Source organism: Misgurnus anguillicaudatus, chromosome 23 (genome assembly GCF_027580225.2).
Source record: "Misgurnus anguillicaudatus chromosome 23, ASM2758022v2, whole genome shotgun sequence".
NCBI classification, from domain to species: domain Eukaryota; kingdom Metazoa; phylum Chordata; class Actinopteri; order Cypriniformes; family Cobitidae; genus Misgurnus; species Misgurnus anguillicaudatus.
Window position 1 is genome coordinate 21,131,637 of NC_073359.2, and position 17,985 is coordinate 21,149,621.

Genomic DNA, 17,985 nt, shown 5'->3' on the forward strand with positions numbered 1-17,985 from the left:
ACGTTTTCACACATATGTGTAAAGTGTTTGAAAGCGTATGAGCGAGAACCGAACTCTGTATATATGTGTGTGATCGTGTATGCTGTGATCCTGCAGTGCGCCAGAGGAAAAGTTCAGCTGGAACTGGGCCGACTGAAGGCTGCTTCCTGGATCTCCTCCAGACACTCCTCTCAGGGAAGTCAGGTTTGTAGGCCGGGTCCAGCACCTCCACGTCGGGCTTCCCCTCTGCTGTAACCCACGGCTTATAAACCAGCAGATCACTAACCCATCACTAGTGCATGTCGAGCGGGGGGCGTCTTTGGGCATCCTTGTGTGTTACTCATTCATAGAAACGCAAGGAGTTTGTGACAACGTCAGCATGCGCTAACACGTCTTAAAAAAACACTAACCAGAATGTAGGTGAGCGTATGCATGTGTTTGTTTTTGTGCATTCATTTAAACATCATCCTCTTATGCTTCTTTCAGATGAGTCACGTCAGCGGCAACAGCAACACCCCGGTGCCCTCTGCTGTGGTCCCGCCTCCTACTGTGGCCCCACCTCCCATAATGGCCCCGCCTCCTTTTCAAACCCTCAATAATAATAGCCGAGCCATCACTGAACCCAGCAGTGAAAGCACAGGTGCAATCAATCACCTCACTTTGGTAGTATTATAGCACCAGGAAGTTGCTATAAATCAGACATTAAAGAAACGGTTTGTCCAGCAGTGGTATTTAACTCTTTCCCCGCCAGCGTTTTAAAAAAAGTTGCCAGCCAGCGCTAGCATTTTTATGATTTTCACAAAAGTTTAATGCCTTCCAAATGTTTTTCTCTAAATATATAAACATGCAATATATCATCTGCTTTCAAACTAAAAAAAAATCCAATTGTCTTTTTATTACCTCTCAAATGAAGGTGGGTTTCTTCAAAAATACCAAATTTTGAGCAAAAAGCTGAGATATTAGCATTTTTGTGAAGGACTTTTGATAGAGATCAGGGGCCGGATTCACGAAAACATTCTTAAGACAAAAAAAGAACGTTTTTAAGATAGATTTTAAGAAGTTCGTAAGAATGTTCCTTAGTGCAATTCTCGAACATTTCTTAAGTTGTTCTCAATTTTTTTCTTAAAGGAACAGTATGTAGGATTGTGGCCAAAACTGGTATTGCAATAACAAAACTAGTGGCTAAAACTGGTACTGCAATCACACAACTGGTGGCCAATACACAAAATGACAACATAAACATCAGTTGAGGGCTGCAAGTCCACTTTTTAAATGACAATATCCTGGCCAGACCACTGTTGTCAGTGATATAAGTATTTGAAATAAAAATGATTTCTTAATGTCTAGTGACATATCAGGGACATTTTATGATGTATTGATATAAATTTCTTACATACTGTTCCTTTAAGAATATCTTAAATTTGTGTCTTAAGAATAAAATAACAAGCTTTGAAATGAATTATGATACCTTGCTAATGATGTAATAAACTTATTTATCTAACGTTACCTTGCAATCATTTAAGCGATACAAACGAGTGATGCATTAAGACTATAGAGGATGTTATCATTCCCTAATGTCCCAATCGGTCCGTCATGCAGGTTGAGCGTTCTGGACGTGCGTGCTTCACTCTCCGTGCCCACGGCTTCGTCTCCGCGACCCCCCGCGCTCACGCGTCAAGAGACGGACACGGAGGGTGAAGCGTGCCCGCGGTTTACGAGCGCTCGACTTCCATTATCGGTTCGCCTCCCGCTTAGAGCGACTTTTAGTTGTTAAGTAATTTCACAATGAATGTATTACGAAGGAAGTTAAATGTTTTCTAATATTATTACTAATACTTATTTGTGTTTCATGACATATTACTGAGTAAGCCATTAAACTTCATTATGTGAGTGTGAAATTCCTCTTTAAACTAATCTAACAGTTTAAATGGCCATTTCAGACTACACAATACAACATGTCACATTTAAAACAATCAAATTAACTTATAAAACATCTTACATTTGGAGATTTAAAGGTACAATTTGTAAGATATTTGCAGTAAATTATCCAAAAACCACCAAAAGTCCCGTGTTATATATTTTGTGCAGCTGATTTCTAACAATATCTATAATGTTTTCAACTACTTGTAAATTATGAGAAAATCGCTGCCCTAAACAGTGACACGGGGCAGTGCAGTCGCCTGTAAATGACGTTAATATCTACGTTACCCTTTGTTACCGCCTTTACTGACGTAAAAACCACATGACCAGTGTCGTGGACAAAAGCGGAAGTAATAGCGTCTGTCGGGCCACTCGCTTTTTTATGGTAATTTTTAGTTCATCTGAACACTTAATTCTGTGCTGTGTTAACAAACCATTGTATTGGACTAATACTGTAACATCTATGACTAACAATTGCGTTTTGAACATTACATGAAACTATACATAATGAATAAAAAACGATGTCATCAAACACAACATTTATAAAACTTGATTACTTTACCTCATGTGTAATATGATTTCTCATTCGCGTCTGATTGATGGGCATCACCATTGAGTTAAAGACAACAAATCCCATCAGTCCACGCTGTTTCAGAGCATCATTAATCTAAATCAGTTATTGATTTGATCTGGCCCCCTCTCGACAAATTTCATCTAAGACTACTGTAAGGTTATCCTAACTTTAAGATGTTATTTAAGACAGTTTCTTTTTCAAGAATTGCAATTCTTCTTAAGGTTTTTCTTAAGAACATACTTAAGGAAAAAACTTTTTTCTTAAGCTTGAATTTAAGATAAAAATGGCAGTTCTTCTTAAGAATGTTTTGTGAATCCAGCCCCAGATTCAGAGCGATCCTCAAAACATACATGGAGTTCTTACTGTCTGCCCTAAAGGGTTGCTTCCGGGTTTTATACGTTTGGTAAAGGGCCATCTGGTGGATAATAGTGGAAATTCGGATTGCCTGAAAAACTTGCCAATGGCGAGGAAAGAGTTAAAAATCTAGCTTTAGCTTTGTACATGAAATTGATAACTAAATAAATGTTATTGGTTAAAGTGCATGGTTAAAATCTCAAAATAAATAGCAAACTTTCACGTTTTTTATTTATTGTCGTCAAAGTAAGGATCGGTTTCGGGTGTTACGCCACCAAATCATTCAAGTTTAGTTTTCCATTTGTTTATGCACTGCTTAGATAAATACAAAATATATTTTACTAAAATTAATATAAAATATGTGTCTTTAATCCATTCAGGGACAGAGCCCGGCCTTCGCACAGTGGAGATCACACGGGTAACATAGCAAACGTTTTAAAAAATCTTTGTATAAAGCATTCAGGAGATTTTCTTATAAAGCATCAGATGTGATTTTTCTCTTATAGGGTCCCACAGATGCTCTTGGTGTCAGTATAGCGGGCGGTAAGGGCAGTCCGCTGGGCGACATTCCCATCTTCATCGCTATGATCCAAGCCAATGGCGTGGCTGCTAGGACACATCGCCTTAAAGTACTTCCTTCCTTACTTACTTTCTGTTCTGAATTTCTGAGTTATTAATTAAGCATCATGTTTTAGTTTGGGTGTGAAGGGCACTGCTGGGAATTGGGTTTGAATACGTATGAACCTTTATTTCAATCTTATTGTACTTTTTCTTTTCCTCTGTCGCTCTTTTTTGAAGGTTGGTGACAGGATTGTGAGCATTAATTCTCAGTCTCTGGATGGCCTGACTCACGGGGATGTCGTAAATATGCTGAAGAATGCTTATGGCAGTATTGTCCTCCAGGTAGGTAACTGCTCAACTCTCTGATGTCATTGTTATTTTACGAACATTGTGAATTTTTTTTTAAATTTGTTTTATGTTCATTAAATTCAATAGCATGATCTCTTATACAGTAGCATTTGGGTGTGTTTCTAATTGGTAAACCATGTGTGCTTGTCAGTTCTTATAACTAAATTTGGTAACGCAGTACAATAGCATCTCGAAGGTCATGTATTCAATCCTTGGGAACACATGCTGATACAAAATATTTGCTGGATGCACTGTAAGGCTGAAGTATGGTCCATTTTTGATGCATACACGAGGGTCCGCATATAGTGCGCGTGATGCAATTTTCGCAAACAGAAGTGCGCGCGCATACTTTTGTCACGTATGCGCCTACAGGAGAATGTAGTATGTAGCCCAGAAGATTTTGTCGCAATGCACATGTGTCAAACGTCTGTGTACACGTACGAGTCAAATAAACTATGCTTTTGCGTTCGGCTGTGCATGTACGTTCGCGCACACGAATAAAAAGAGAATATACTTCAGGCTTAAGGTAGGACAGGAGCGTCTGACATAAATTTAATAAAATGTACACGGGTACTTAGGGTCACAAAAAATATTTGCAGTGATTTAGTCGATGATTAGATTACGAAGAACAAATCGACCAATCACAAGCATCTTCGCTCTCATTCAACTTCTAGAAAAGCAGTTTCGAATGAACTTTCATGCAAAGGCTGCTAAACAGTTCAAATTAGCCACGACATACAGCGCTCTTGCTCATAGGATCAGACCGTGGGTTGCACCCGAATCCTAAATTAGGATGGACAAATCGACCAATCACAAAGCAACCTCATGGCAACCATACACAACACGTAAACATTGTGACAGTGAGTTTTATAAACAAGCATTCTCTTCAGAAAATGTAAAGCAAAGAATATTACATATTATTTTACATATAAATATTATTTTTATTATTTTATTTAAAAAAAAATTTATAATCATTAATCTAATTTTTTTTTGTTATTATTTGATTATTATTCAGTCAGGTATTAAAATAGTCACATGTGAACAAGAAATATACATTTTCAGGAAATTCGTGTATTATAAGTATATTATTTAAATATTAAATATTATTATTATTATTATTATTATTATTATTATTATTATTATTTTATGTTGAATATTCTTTTTATATCATTATTAAATATTACGTATTTTTTATTTGATTATTATTCATTCACGTATTAAAATGGTCACATGTGAACAAGAAGTATCCATTTTTCAGGAAAGTAGGGATTATTACATATTATTGTTTTTTTATTTTACATTAAATATTATAATTATATTATTATTAAATATTATTTAATTTTTTTATTATTATTCGAATATTATTAGGGGTGGGCCGATCCAATACTTGGGATCGGGTATCGGGCCAATCCGGACCTTTTTTCTGGATCTGTATCGGCCTAACGGGTGCGATCCAAATCCAATACTGTGCGTTACCCATGGTTGTTACTGTCATGCTATAGAAAAGTCAGACTATTATAAAAGCAACACTTCTAAAATCTTTTAACTTGTATCTCATTTTAAATGAGTTTTTTACAATTGACATATTCTCCTGATTTTGTCTGTATATGTGTGCGTATATATATTTATTACACACTTCTAAATGGATCAGGAAAACGATCGGATATGGATTGGTATCCGCCGAAAAAGTGGTATCAACCCACCCCTAAATGTTATACAGTCAAGTAAAAATAAAAAAAATCGAATTTCCATTTTTCACGAAAGCAGGGATTATTTAAAAAAATATTATTTATATATTAAATACTATATTTTATTTTAAATATTCTTTTTTTTTTTTTTTTAAAGTATTCTTTAATAATAGTATTATTATTTGATTATTATTCAGTCACGTTTAAAAAAAAGGTCAGTATCAGTTTTTTAGTAAAGCCGGGGCTTTTCATCTTTCTTTTATTTATATTATTATATTATTTTTTACATTTATTTATTTCTATGCCTCTGATTGACTGTGACAGTACTAATGGTACGGTGTATATATCCACTGTTGTATTCACTTGAAGACCCCAGAATTCAGACAGTACCATGGTATTACCCTTGCACTTTTTTGTCAGTAGTATCTTGTGGTGGTGTAGACATGTACCCGAGGTCAGCATGATATACTGTGTGTGTGAGGTTTGTGTTATGTGCTGTTATTGGTATGCAGAGTTGCTGTGTGTGTGTGTGTGTTTTGTACGGTTATCAATGTGTGTTAGTGTAGTTGATGTACAGAAGGACAGTGTGTTGTGTATATGCGTGATTGTGTTTGTTTAGACTCATGGTTCTGTGAGGTGTGTGTGTATGAGTGGTTGGTGCTGTGTCACCGAGCTTGTTATCAGACTCGTGCAGCTGTGCAGCGGTTGTGCACGGGTTGCCAGATAATCCCAGCGCTTTATGCAAATGCGCTGTTATCTGCACGGCTCCAGCAGGAATGCACGCGGCTTTTAAACAGGGGAGTCCGGCCTGCAAAACCCTGATTACAGCAGCTCAGAGAGAAATTATTGTTTTCTCTCTCTCTCTCTCTCTCTCTCTCTCTCTCTCTCTCTCTCTCTCTCTCTCTCTCTCTCTCTCTCTCTCTGGCTGCTATATGTTTAATTGGACATATGTAATGCTCTTTGCTATTACTCATGTCACTAAAATCAGGCAATTTAACATTGTTGTGTCTAAGTTGCTTAAAAAAAACACTTGTGTATTTTAGAGGTTGGGCACCATTAAAATAAAGTTATGTCAGCGATCATACTTATTTTATGCCAGTTTAAAAGGGGTATGCAGTATGCACAGGGTATATATCGCTAAAAACACACGTGTCTTAGTATTTATTCATACTTTCTCTATATATTTCTGCATGATGTCTGACTTTATTTTTTTTCTATGAGTCACCATTATTACTTTAACCAAAAGTTTTAAACATCATGTAAAATTTCATGGAGGGACTTTTGCTCACAATCCCAACCGAATCACTGAGTCATTGAATCGTATGGTATGCAAGAAATATTTTGCGAAAATTAAAAAAAACTTTTTTAAACGATGCTAAAAAACGTAACTCCTTCCAGCAATGTTGCAAATTAAATCAAGTAATAAAATAATAAAATTTAAAAAACACAGTACCATTATTGTGATATTCACAACATTGTCCGTTAAATATTGCTAACAAAATAATCTTAAATATTTTTTCTAGCTTGCTCGCTCCCAAGTCATTGCACTTGCCGTGTTGTCAGCTCATTCATTAATTAGCTTTTGTTTGTTGTTGTGTATTTTACTTTTAATTGCCTCCCCTTTAATTAAATATGCAAATGAATGTGCCACTGCCCCATATCAGAGCTTTAATAGAGTTTAATAGATGAAGAAAATGTAAATAAAACGTGACGGGAAAGACATTTTGTACTCTAGTGAAGGAGACACAAAAGTTGATGAACAGCGATTGTGGGAATGGATATCTGAACATGAGCTGTGTCTCAGTAAATCGCAAAGGGATGATGGGATGCATTTCAAACACAAAACATAGACAACAGATTTGTGTTATCTGCAGGCAAACAGTCATATATACACACAAACACTGGATTTAAAAACTATTTTATTTTTTTACATTTGATATATATATATATATATTGCTATAAATTATAAAAATAAAGTTAAAATAACTTAAGCTAACTCCTTATTTTTATAGCAACTCCTTACTAGTCAAGAAAGTTGAAATCATTTTTTTACAGTGTTGATTTAAATGTAAACCTTTACTTCAAAATTGTTGGTTTTGTGTGCGCTCAAGTAGTTGAGTTAATTGTCCTAATGTGAACGTCTCTCTGATTGACAGGTTATCGCCGACACCAACATCAGTGCTATAGCCAGTCAGGTGGAGAATCTGTCCACTAGCTCCGCCCCCAGCACAAACCCTGATGTGCGGCCATTGGAACCAGAGTGAGTGACATCAGTTTCCACCAATGACATGCCACCCAGCCTTTTACTTCCTATTGCTTGCTCTTCTCATAGATGCTGTGTATTTGTGTTACTCACAGGGCGCCCAAGCCAAACACCATTACGCTGGAGAAAGGCTCAGAGGGGCTGGGGTTCAGTATCGTGGGTGGTTTCGGGAGTCCACATGGCGATCTTCCCATCTATGTAAAAACTGTGTTTAGCAAGGTAACAGGTCATATACAAACACAATCTCACTTCCACATGAGATTTAAAGTTAAAGGGGACATTTCACAAGACTTTTTAAGGATGTCAAATAAATTGTTGGTGTCCTCAGAGTATGTATGTAGATAATTTATTATAACATGCTAAAATTTCCACTTTGTAGGTGTGAGCAAAAATATGCCGTTTTGGGTGTGTCCTTTTAAATGCAAATGAGCTGATCTCTGCGCTAAATGGCAGTGCAGTGGTTGGACAGTGCAGATTAAAGGCCGGTATTATCCCCTTTTGACATCACAAGAGGAGACAAATTTCACATGCTTGGAATGGTTTACCTAAACTGATTTACTGGGTTGATCTTTTTCACATTTTCTAGGTTGATAGAAGCACTGGGGACCCAATTATAGCACTTAAACATGGAAAAGTCAGATTTTCATAAGTCATGTCTCCTTTCAATCAAAGCTTTGGCTTAGCAGTAAACGTATACTTGTTGTGTTGCTCAGGGTTTGAATCCAGCTCTCACCTTTGCCTATTCCCCATCACCTGTTGACTTTTCTTGGCAATGAAAATGCCAAAAGGGCCAAATAAATGCTTGTTAAACAGGTCATACCGGTCCTGTATGCTGATTGGACAATATTTATTTTAAGGCAATACAGTAGAAGTGATGTGTTATTTAATTTATATACAGTTCTGCAGGGAAATTTTTTCTAGATAGAAATTTAATTATTCATGTAAAAATTTACTACTAAATACTAAATACTAGTACTATACTATTCAATTTACTTAATTTTTTTAAGGTAAGTGGTTGCAATCAATTTATTTAAGCTACATTTAAACAAAAGTTTTTTTCTGGGTTTTTTATTGCAATTTTTTTATTGCAAATTGATTGCAACCACTTACCATAAAAAATTAAGTAAATTGAATGAATTTTTTTTCAGTGTATGAAACTGCTATTATGTGAAAACTGTAATTTAGGTTTTATAAAGATTTGTCTGTTCTCACTACATAGTTTTTTAAATTGAATCATTTTCTTCAGTGTATACGATATTTTTTCAATACGTGTTCTTCAACGTCTTTACAATGTGAGAAAGTGAGTGTATAAACCAGATGAGAGTGATTGATTACAAATTTTACAATGTTTAATTTATCTGCATTGACTGCACTGCTCTGTCCCACAAGGGGGCAGCATAGTGCCCTGTGTGCAAAAACAATACGTAAGATTTGTGTTTGTGCTATTTGTTTTTATCATCATACTCTGTCACAAAAAAACTTTTTACATTAATTCACTCTTTATTTTTTCATTGATCAATAAATTTCGGTGTCTCCCTAGGTTCCCTTGAGGGGGTCCTTTGACAGATATGAGTTTTATTGAAAATATTCATTATATTTCAGCATTTATATTTGGTATTAATCTGACAGATGGAAATAATGTTTTTAAATGTTATTAATGATTTGGTTTAATCAATTCAGACAACATTTATATACTTAAATAATACAATTCTCATTATATGTCCTGAATGTTGTATTTTCTACCTGCAGGGGGCGGCAGCGGTCGACGGTCGTCTGAAGCGAGGAGATCAGCTCCTGACCGTTAATGGAGAGAGTCTAGAAGGAGTCACGCATGAGCAAGCTGTGGCCATACTGAAAAAACAGCAAGGGAGCGTCACGCTTTCTGTGCTGTCCTAACACATACACTGACACACACAGTCCATCCACGTCTTAAAGAGACTCTATCCTCATACATTGGATGCATTTGGGTCACTTTACTTCCTCATACGGTCTGAGAAAGCCGACTCATAAGCTCCGCCCCTTTACCGTTTGAGCACTTGGGATTTTACGTCAATCAACTTGATAATAAAGGGAAATCACATTGCGTCTTCACAACGTTGCGTCGTCTTCGTGTTTTTCTTCGGACTTGTAGCCTCTCTACAGTGGTCATTGTGCACTCTGTGTGGAAATATTAAAGATGAACATGGTTGTTATGAAATGAATGATGGGAATACGAGACCTGGCTGGAGGTGAAGTTGAGGTAGCAGACACACACACAAAGTAAAACGCGCGAACATACTCAATCATTTCAGTTTAATAGGACAGTGCGCATAGTGCCGTCCTTGTCATTTCATAATAAAATTTAGATTTTTATTTGCCCAATAAATGTATGTGTGTAATTTAAAACAAGGACAAGCATTAATAAGGGAAAGTATGTGGTTTGAAAGTGGTTAAAATGTGCCTTTTGAACAGGCAGATCAGATCGTGCCGGGATTTATTTCTGGTATTATATATATTTAGCTTTCTGTTTATTTCAAGGACGAATTCACCCAAAACAAGAGGGTGATTCTCATTAAAAAATCCAGATTTAGGTGTCCAGCAGCAGTAGCCCTTGAAGCCTTTTTTTTATAAGATTACGGTCTGAACTTACTATAACCATTATTTTTAGAGGATTTAATGATAATCTAAAAAATTTAAATAATTATAATCAAAAATTATCATTACCACAACATGATATTACTTTAAATATATGCATTTACAAACTAATGTTTCGGTAATGAGAACTAAAAAGTCTAGGTACTATGACAAACAAAATTTCTATTTAATCTGGAGAGAAAAAAATAAGAACTTGGCAGCCATCTTGTGTGTCACAGTCAATTATGTCCCTTCCAACAATTTATTTTTTTTGAAAATGTTAGTTCCTTGAGGGCTTAAACAATGATTGAAAATTGTTGCGGAGGATGAGAAAATTGGTCTCACATTTATATTCCTTATTATTGTCTCTACATTTAACAATGATCACCAAATACCACATAATGTTTATAGTGTAACATGCACTGAAGCCTTTTATTTTTTAGATTTTTTTAATTATAAATATTTCCATGTCAAAGTACCCAAATCCAGTCATGGACACGTTGCGGTAATGAAAATTTTGCACTTAAATGTGGAAAAAACAACAAAATTGGTTTGTAGGATGTCATTTGAAATCATGTGCAAAATACCTGAAGAGATGTTTGTAACTGTATGTTTCTTATTTTGATACTCTTACTTTGCATTTACTACTTTAATCAAAATGTTTCATGACACCTCATAAGTCTAATTTCGCGAGAATCACCCAAGAATTTTGATATTTATCCACATTCTGTTACAAACCCATTTGACTTTCTTCTTTTGAATGTAAAGTGAGACTTCAAATGATGAAAGTGAATGCGACAGGGCCAGACAAAAGCAGGTTTGCATCAAGGTGACCCAAGTTTAATTTTTAGGTTTTTAAATGATTATTATAATCAAACATCTGCTGATATGTGTTGCACAAAAATATTCATCCATAACGGTGTAATAATTAAATTTGTAATTTCTCATTAAGTTTGCATTTCAATGTAAATATGTAATTTATTTCTTTTTTAAAACATTGATTTCATTTATCTGTGGCATCTCACACATCCCTTTCCTTCTTGTGTGTGTCGTATGGATGGAGATATGTCATTATCTCTTATAGAGGAAGTGTACCAGGCTCTTATAAGGCTCAGGTTGTAAACAGCATGTGGCAGCCTCATCCAGATCGTCCGCCAGGATTTTGTAAGCCCATAGCAGACATACGTCACTCATACAATGCCATTCTCGTGCCATGTGGACAGTGCGTTGGGATCTGTCCACCACTGCATCCCTTTAAAAGCCTGCCTGTATCTCCTAAATGTCTTTCAATGCCTTCCTTCTCATTTTGCTAGATTTTTACATTTGGGCTGTGAACCACAAAACTTGGTTTAAATGAAAAGATCCTTAAATTGAATCGAATTCACACTGGTCAAGTTGCAGTAGAAATAGCTTCACATCAGTACAATATCACTGTAAAGTCCAAAGAAAACCATTTAGTAAATATGTTAGCTACAGAAAGTTAAGCTAGATTTAGAAAGGTTTAAGAGATGAATGTGGTCAGTATGGTCTGTCAGTTTATTTTGGAAAAGTAGAATTTAAATAATAAAAGTTATTTTCATTTTAATCGTCTTTGACTACTGAATTCTAATGCTGAATTATACTGGATATGAAATCTATTTGTGATTTTACATGTAATGCTTAGCGGTTTATACACAGAAAAACAGAATTATATGGTTATGTTTTATTATTTGCATTTAGTAACAGAACAGACTAAACACTTATCTACAGGTACACAAATTGGTCTCTAGCTGTCAATGGGGGGGACATTTTTATGCCAAATATCATTAGAAATATGAAGTAGCTAAAAATCATGCTCCATGAAGATATTTGAAATTTCCTACTGTAAATACAAAATGTATTAATCAGTAGTAATATGTGTTGCTAAGGACTTCATTTGGACAACTTTAAAGGTTTTTTAGCACCGTTTAATTCCAAATTTTAAAATAGTTTTATCCGGGCCAAATATTGTCCTATCCTAAGAAACCATACATCAATGGAAAGTGTATTTTTTCAGATTTTAGTTTATATATAAATCTTAATTTCAAAAAATTTACCCTTATGTAGTCCAGGCTCACATACTAGTACCTAAGAAGTACATATTGGTACCGAAGGGTAGTGTTGTAGTCAAGACCACCTAAACCGAGACCAATTCGTGACCAAGACAGCCCAAGACCAAGACTTTAAAGGGTTAAGACCAAGTCAAGACCAAGACAGGCCGAGACCAAGACCAGTGCAAGTCACTGCATTAAAACACTTATGATAAAATGTGGAATATGCATATGATTAGGCACTTCTTGTCTGTGTGTGCGTGCGTGCGTGCGTGCGTGTGTGTGTGTGTGCGCCATCAGAGAAGTTGATAAAATAATCAAAGGCATTGCAGATATGTGGGAATTTATCTTTGTCTATAAGCAAATAAAAGTGAACAAACACTAAAGAGCTGAAATCAACTTAACCATCCACTTAACACAATGCAGGTGTTTTTAGTAATAAAATTAGAAAAATTGTCATTGGGAGAAGCTTAAACAATGCCAAACCTGAATAAACTGCATAAAATTAATGATAAAAAATAAATTTGTGATGTGCCATCAGTTGTGGTCTTGGCTGGTCTTGAAATAAAATTCCGAGTCCTCTTTGTCTGAGACCGAGACGAGACCGAGTAAAAATGCGGTCGATTCCAAGACGAGACCAAGACCTTTAAAAAGTGGTCTTGTGACCGGTCTACAACACTACCGAAGGGTGCTCATTAGTACCTCAAAGGTACATATTAAGGTGAAAATGTATATGGATTAGTATTTAAATGGTTCATATTAGTAAATTTTTAAAGGGTACTGTCCCAGTGACAGCTTGGGAGTAAAGTTCATTTTACAATAACACTGCTAACTGAAATAATGAGCTTTGTCATCAAATAAGATTATAAAGCAGGAGTTTACAGCAGAAAACCGGGTTAATATGTTGTGCTGAATGTGGATATTTCTTCAGTTACATCACAGTTACTTTCTCTTCGGTCTGGTGTACGGTCACGTTCTCGTATGCATTTGGGTCTTCGCTGCTTCTGGAAAGCAAGAGTCAAAAATGCTTTACACAAGTGAAAAGATGTTTAAAAAATATCAGAATTAGTTTGTCATTTAAGTAAAACACCAGCGTTTTTCAACATTTTACTATGTTCTTACCTCAACTTAGACAAATTAATACATCCATTACTCCAACATACTTACTGGTGTAACTACTCATGTAACAGTTTTTAACCCTTTAACTGGTGCAGCCCTTTTTGAGTGGGGTGGTGGTGAAAAGGTGATGAACACCTTCAAATTGATTAAACTTTTTTTATGGATTTTTTATAGCAGTTTACATTTATTTGTAATAGATAAAAAATGCAATATAGTGTTATTTTTAATACATAAAATTATCAAAAATTTGAGGTTTGTAATGGTTTGCTGTGAGGTTTGCTGCATACTCTTGTCACAAATGAATAAATTACAGTTACTGCATTATTATTACTGCTAAAAGGTTTTGAAATATGAAAACTGCATTCCTAGACCTTTCCAACAATATAAAGTTTGTCGTGATAGATTGACATTTACATGAAAAATATTGAAGTAAACTTAGTTAACGGGTTAAATAGGGAAAACATGGAATTGTTTGGTTGCTTCTAAATTCTTCCCTGTTTGGATCCTAAGGAATGAATGGGGCTAGGCTAAATGCTAACACATTCACGATGCGCTGTACAAAGATGACGTGCACGCATTGAAAAAAGATAGGTATGTATTAATTCGTCTAAGTTGAGGTAAGAACAAAGTAAAATATTGAATAACGGTGGTGTTTTCCTTTAATTCTTTATTCATAATGCGTTTCAGATAACACAGTCTCACCCCATGTCGTCAATATTTGACGACACTTGACCATTCGTCAATATGTGACGCGGAGGGTATACCTTTCGCGTCATTTTTTGACGAACTGGGGACTTCAATACTATTACGTAGGTTGCATTCTCTTCTCCTATTTTCTTACCATTTTCGCGTCGGTTTAGGGTTAGATTACGCAAAATTAAATAGTGTACGCGAAATTAAACAGTGTACGCGAAATTAAACAGTTGTCACCTGGCGTTGGGGTTAGAAACAGTTGTCACCTGGCGTTGGGGTTAGAGTTAGGTTTGGGTAGGGATGTCATTATGTAAATCTAACCCTAAACCAGTGCTTCTCAATTATTTTCTGTCATGCCCCCCCTAAGAAGAGGTAATCATTTGGCGCCCCCCCCCCCGACTCTCCGCAGCGACTGTAAATAGTATATTTTGTCTATAAAATTACACATCTGCAAAACATTCCTTATTAACATTGAGAAAACACAAAAATAAATATCGGATCAACTTACAACAAAGAATAACTTTATTAACATTGTTTTTTAGTCTGTAACAGAGAAGACTTAAAATGCATCAATTTGCCTGAAATAAAAAAATCAATCCTTATTTAAAGTATAATATTTTTTGACCATTTGATGAAAAATTTAATTAAATGTAATCAATAAATAATAATAAAAAACACAAGCGGCTTATCAGCGTGATTGGGGTGTAATGCCTTTAAGTGACGGTGCAAAAAAATCACTTCCTAAAAAAGTATTTTCCCCGGGGTCTCGCGCGCCCCCCCTGGTGTCGCTTCGAGCCCCCCCTGGGGGTCCCGCCCCACTATTTGAGAACACTGCCCTAAACCGACGCGAAAATGGTAAGAAAATAGGAGAAGAGAATGCAACGGACGTAATAGTATTGAAGTCCCCAGTTCGTCAAAAAATGACGCGAAAGGTATACCCTCCGCGTCACATATTGACGAATGGTCAAGTGTCGTCAAATATTGACGACATGGGGTGAGACTGGGTTTTCAGATGAACAATTGTCAAGCCATTTTACAACACCACATGAATAAATGTTATATAGTATTTGCTATAGTAAACTATTAAAATTCCTAGATAATTAGTGTTATTGAACTTACCATAGTAAATATTAAAGTGTACTACAGTATTTACAGCAGTTTATCAGTTCAGTATACTGTACTTAATATTACAGAATACTGTAGTATACATTAACCTTACCATTATTAGCTTTATACATGTACACTGTTGGAAAAAAGGTCACAGTGGGCAATGCCATTTATAAAGGTCCTAATATGTGCCATTAGGTACAGATAGGTATACATTTGGTATCTACCTATGAGATATTCATATGTATCTTTGAGGCGATAATAAGCTTTATACTTTTTCAAACGGTACTGCCCCAGCGTTAACCATTTTTTTCAGACAGTGTACGTTAAGATTATACATTAAGTGCAGTAAATACTATTTAGTACAGTGGTTCTCAAACTTTTTCAGGGTGCGGCCCCCCTTGTGTACAGTGCATGCTTTTGCGGCCCCCCGAAAGAAAATTTATGACAAAAACAGTTCTGAAATGTAATATTTTAATTAAACAAAACATAAAATTATACCTAGTAGTGCTGTTGGTTAGTAGGCTTATTATTTTTTAGGTTTAATTACACAGAATTCATTATAAATGAATGTATTTTATAAAATGTCATAAAACTGGGGCCCCCGGCACCATCTCGCGGCCCCCCAGTTTGAGAACCACTGATTTAGTATACTACAGTAATTCTCATGTGGGTTTAAGCACGTTATAAAAGAAAAGTGTATTTATTTTCTCAATTGTGTGCATGTTAACAATAACACAGATGTATTGTTGAGGTGTGTGTGTATATACCTGACCACTTCGAGGACGGTTTCATAAGTTGATGATCCATTGGTCATGGCGTATTCGTTGGAACTCACTGCTTCTGGATTGCTTTTAGTCAATGATAAAACAGATTAGCTGTTGACTTAAACTGCTTACTATAGTATTATAAAACTAACTGGTTACTATTTAATACATATTTGTGTTTAAGTGACTAGATATAAACTTTCATCATTTTTTATTTAAGAAATTTCATCATTAATTTACACTATAAATCAAACGCTTCTAACTTTGTCTTAAGTGAATGTTCCCCATGATCTTAAAACCTATAATAATCCAGTATTATTTTTTATCTATTTATGCATCTGGCAAATGCTTTTAAACAAATTGACTGCAGTGCATATACAAATTTGATCAGTATGTGTTTTTTCCCTGGAATTGAACTCATTACCTTTGCTCTGGAAAGGTAATGTTGTACAAATTGAGCTACTGAAACACTTTTTTATATATATATATATATATATAAATTTGTAGACCATATAAGCATTGTTATTGTTGACATTTTGATTTGTTTGTCTTAAAATTATACCTTGGAGTTTCAAACCAGGCTTTGTTTACAAGGAAGGCGATGAAGACAAGAAAGAGGAAGACGGCGACAGCGATGATTCCCGTAAGCCAGTTGGGCAACGCTTGTTCTACCTTATCTGAAACCCAAAATGTCACAAAGAGAGATAATGTAAGTTAAACCACCTAAACCTAAACAACTCTCTATACCACCAAGTTGCCCTCATGAAGTCTGTGATTTGCCCACCAAAGCACATTCTACTAACTAATAGCCTCAATTTTAATATTTAGTACATTTTTTACATTAAATTGGCTGCTATTATGTATGTTAAAACCTATCAACAATTAAAATAAAATAAAATCAAGTAAAACAAGAAGATTTTGAGTAGACGAAGTACCCCTTACAAAAAGGTTGGAGACCCCTGCTCTATACTTTATGTTTAATATTTTCCCTCCAATAAATGAAATCCTACCTGCTTGGGCTGCAACTGGTCCAAAAGTAAGAAACAGCCAGTAAAGCACAGAGATTGACCTTCCCATATTTCTTATTTAAATGTCCTCTGCATGTATATGATCATGAGCACCTGTGATGTGAGTCAAACCAGGAAGCCAGGTTATCATTTTAAGTCAACACCCCGTCATCTACACAGCTCCGGTCAATCATTTACTCTCAGTATGATATTTAACCGTCACAGCACAAAAACAAAGATGTGATGGGGTTGGATAGTCATAACTGCGCAACAGCCCTTAGATGTGATTTTAACACAGTGTTGTGGCATATAAACAAGATAAATATTCATTGCTTTACAAAGAATAGGATTTGGCTTTAAGGCGTAGTAGTAGAGTTCTGTTAATCCAGTGATACCTGACAAGTTTAAGATGCGATTCATAAGCCATCTTTAGATCTCAACACAGATAAAGAAATTTGTCTGGTTGGCATTTTACGTCTTTCAATTAGTAATAGATCATGAGGAGCTTATAGACATATTAAACCCCACAGTGTAACTTTGCTCCCGTGTGAGTTACAGTTTAGCTTGAGCAACCAACCCTGATGTTTACCATAAAAAACATTACAAAATATCTTTGTGTTTTGCATCTTATTAGGAGTAGGATTTATTGGAGTTTTATTGGTTTCCGTCTAGCAGATAACATCCCGCTAATGTAACTGAACACATTACCAGTAGAGTCTTAACACATTAAAACCAATACAATTCCCATTATAACCATTAAGCTCATTAGAATTTCTGTGATGTTTTCTATTGTTTTTAGCAGGGAAGCTAAGGCTTCAAAAAATTGATTTATTTTAGGCCTAGATGTATAAGATATAATTGAAACACTAAAAGACAATGCACACCGTTGTAACGGCTATTCTACTCTTAAAAGAGGTGTGATG

The 17,985-nt window shown here is 35.4% G+C and overlaps 2 protein-coding genes across 2 annotated transcripts in view; one reads left to right on the forward strand and one right to left on the reverse strand.

Annotated features, from left to right (window-relative positions):
- Positions 1–9,781, forward strand: part of patj (PATJ crumbs cell polarity complex component) — a 122,537-nt gene extending 112,756 nt beyond the window's left edge. The window contains exons 42-49 of the mRNA XM_073862180.1: positions 97–183; positions 466–619; positions 3,208–3,245; positions 3,334–3,456; positions 3,626–3,730; positions 7,581–7,684; positions 7,783–7,906; positions 9,437–9,781. Coding sequence (XP_073718281.1) covers positions 97–183; positions 466–619; positions 3,208–3,245; positions 3,334–3,456; positions 3,626–3,730; positions 7,581–7,684; positions 7,783–7,906; positions 9,437–9,583 — 882 coding nt within the window. The 3' untranslated portion in view covers positions 9,584–9,781. The remainder of the gene's footprint in view (positions 1–96; positions 184–465; positions 620–3,207; positions 3,246–3,333; positions 3,457–3,625; positions 3,731–7,580; positions 7,685–7,782; positions 7,907–9,436) is intronic.
- A 2,034-nt stretch (positions 9,782–11,815) lies between these two features.
- Positions 11,816–17,225, reverse strand: pdzk1ip1 (PDZK1 interacting protein 1). The gene is made up of 4 exons (XM_055218444.2): positions 17,066–17,225; positions 16,618–16,732; positions 16,059–16,139; positions 11,816–13,373 (listed from the first exon to the last, which is right to left on the reverse strand). Exons 1-4 carry the CDS (start codon positions 17,130–17,132, stop codon positions 13,301–13,303), a joined length of 336 nt encoding a protein of 111 aa, XP_055074419.2. The 5' UTR covers positions 17,133–17,225; the 3' UTR covers positions 11,816–13,300.
- Positions 17,226–17,985: the final 760 nt, after the last annotated feature.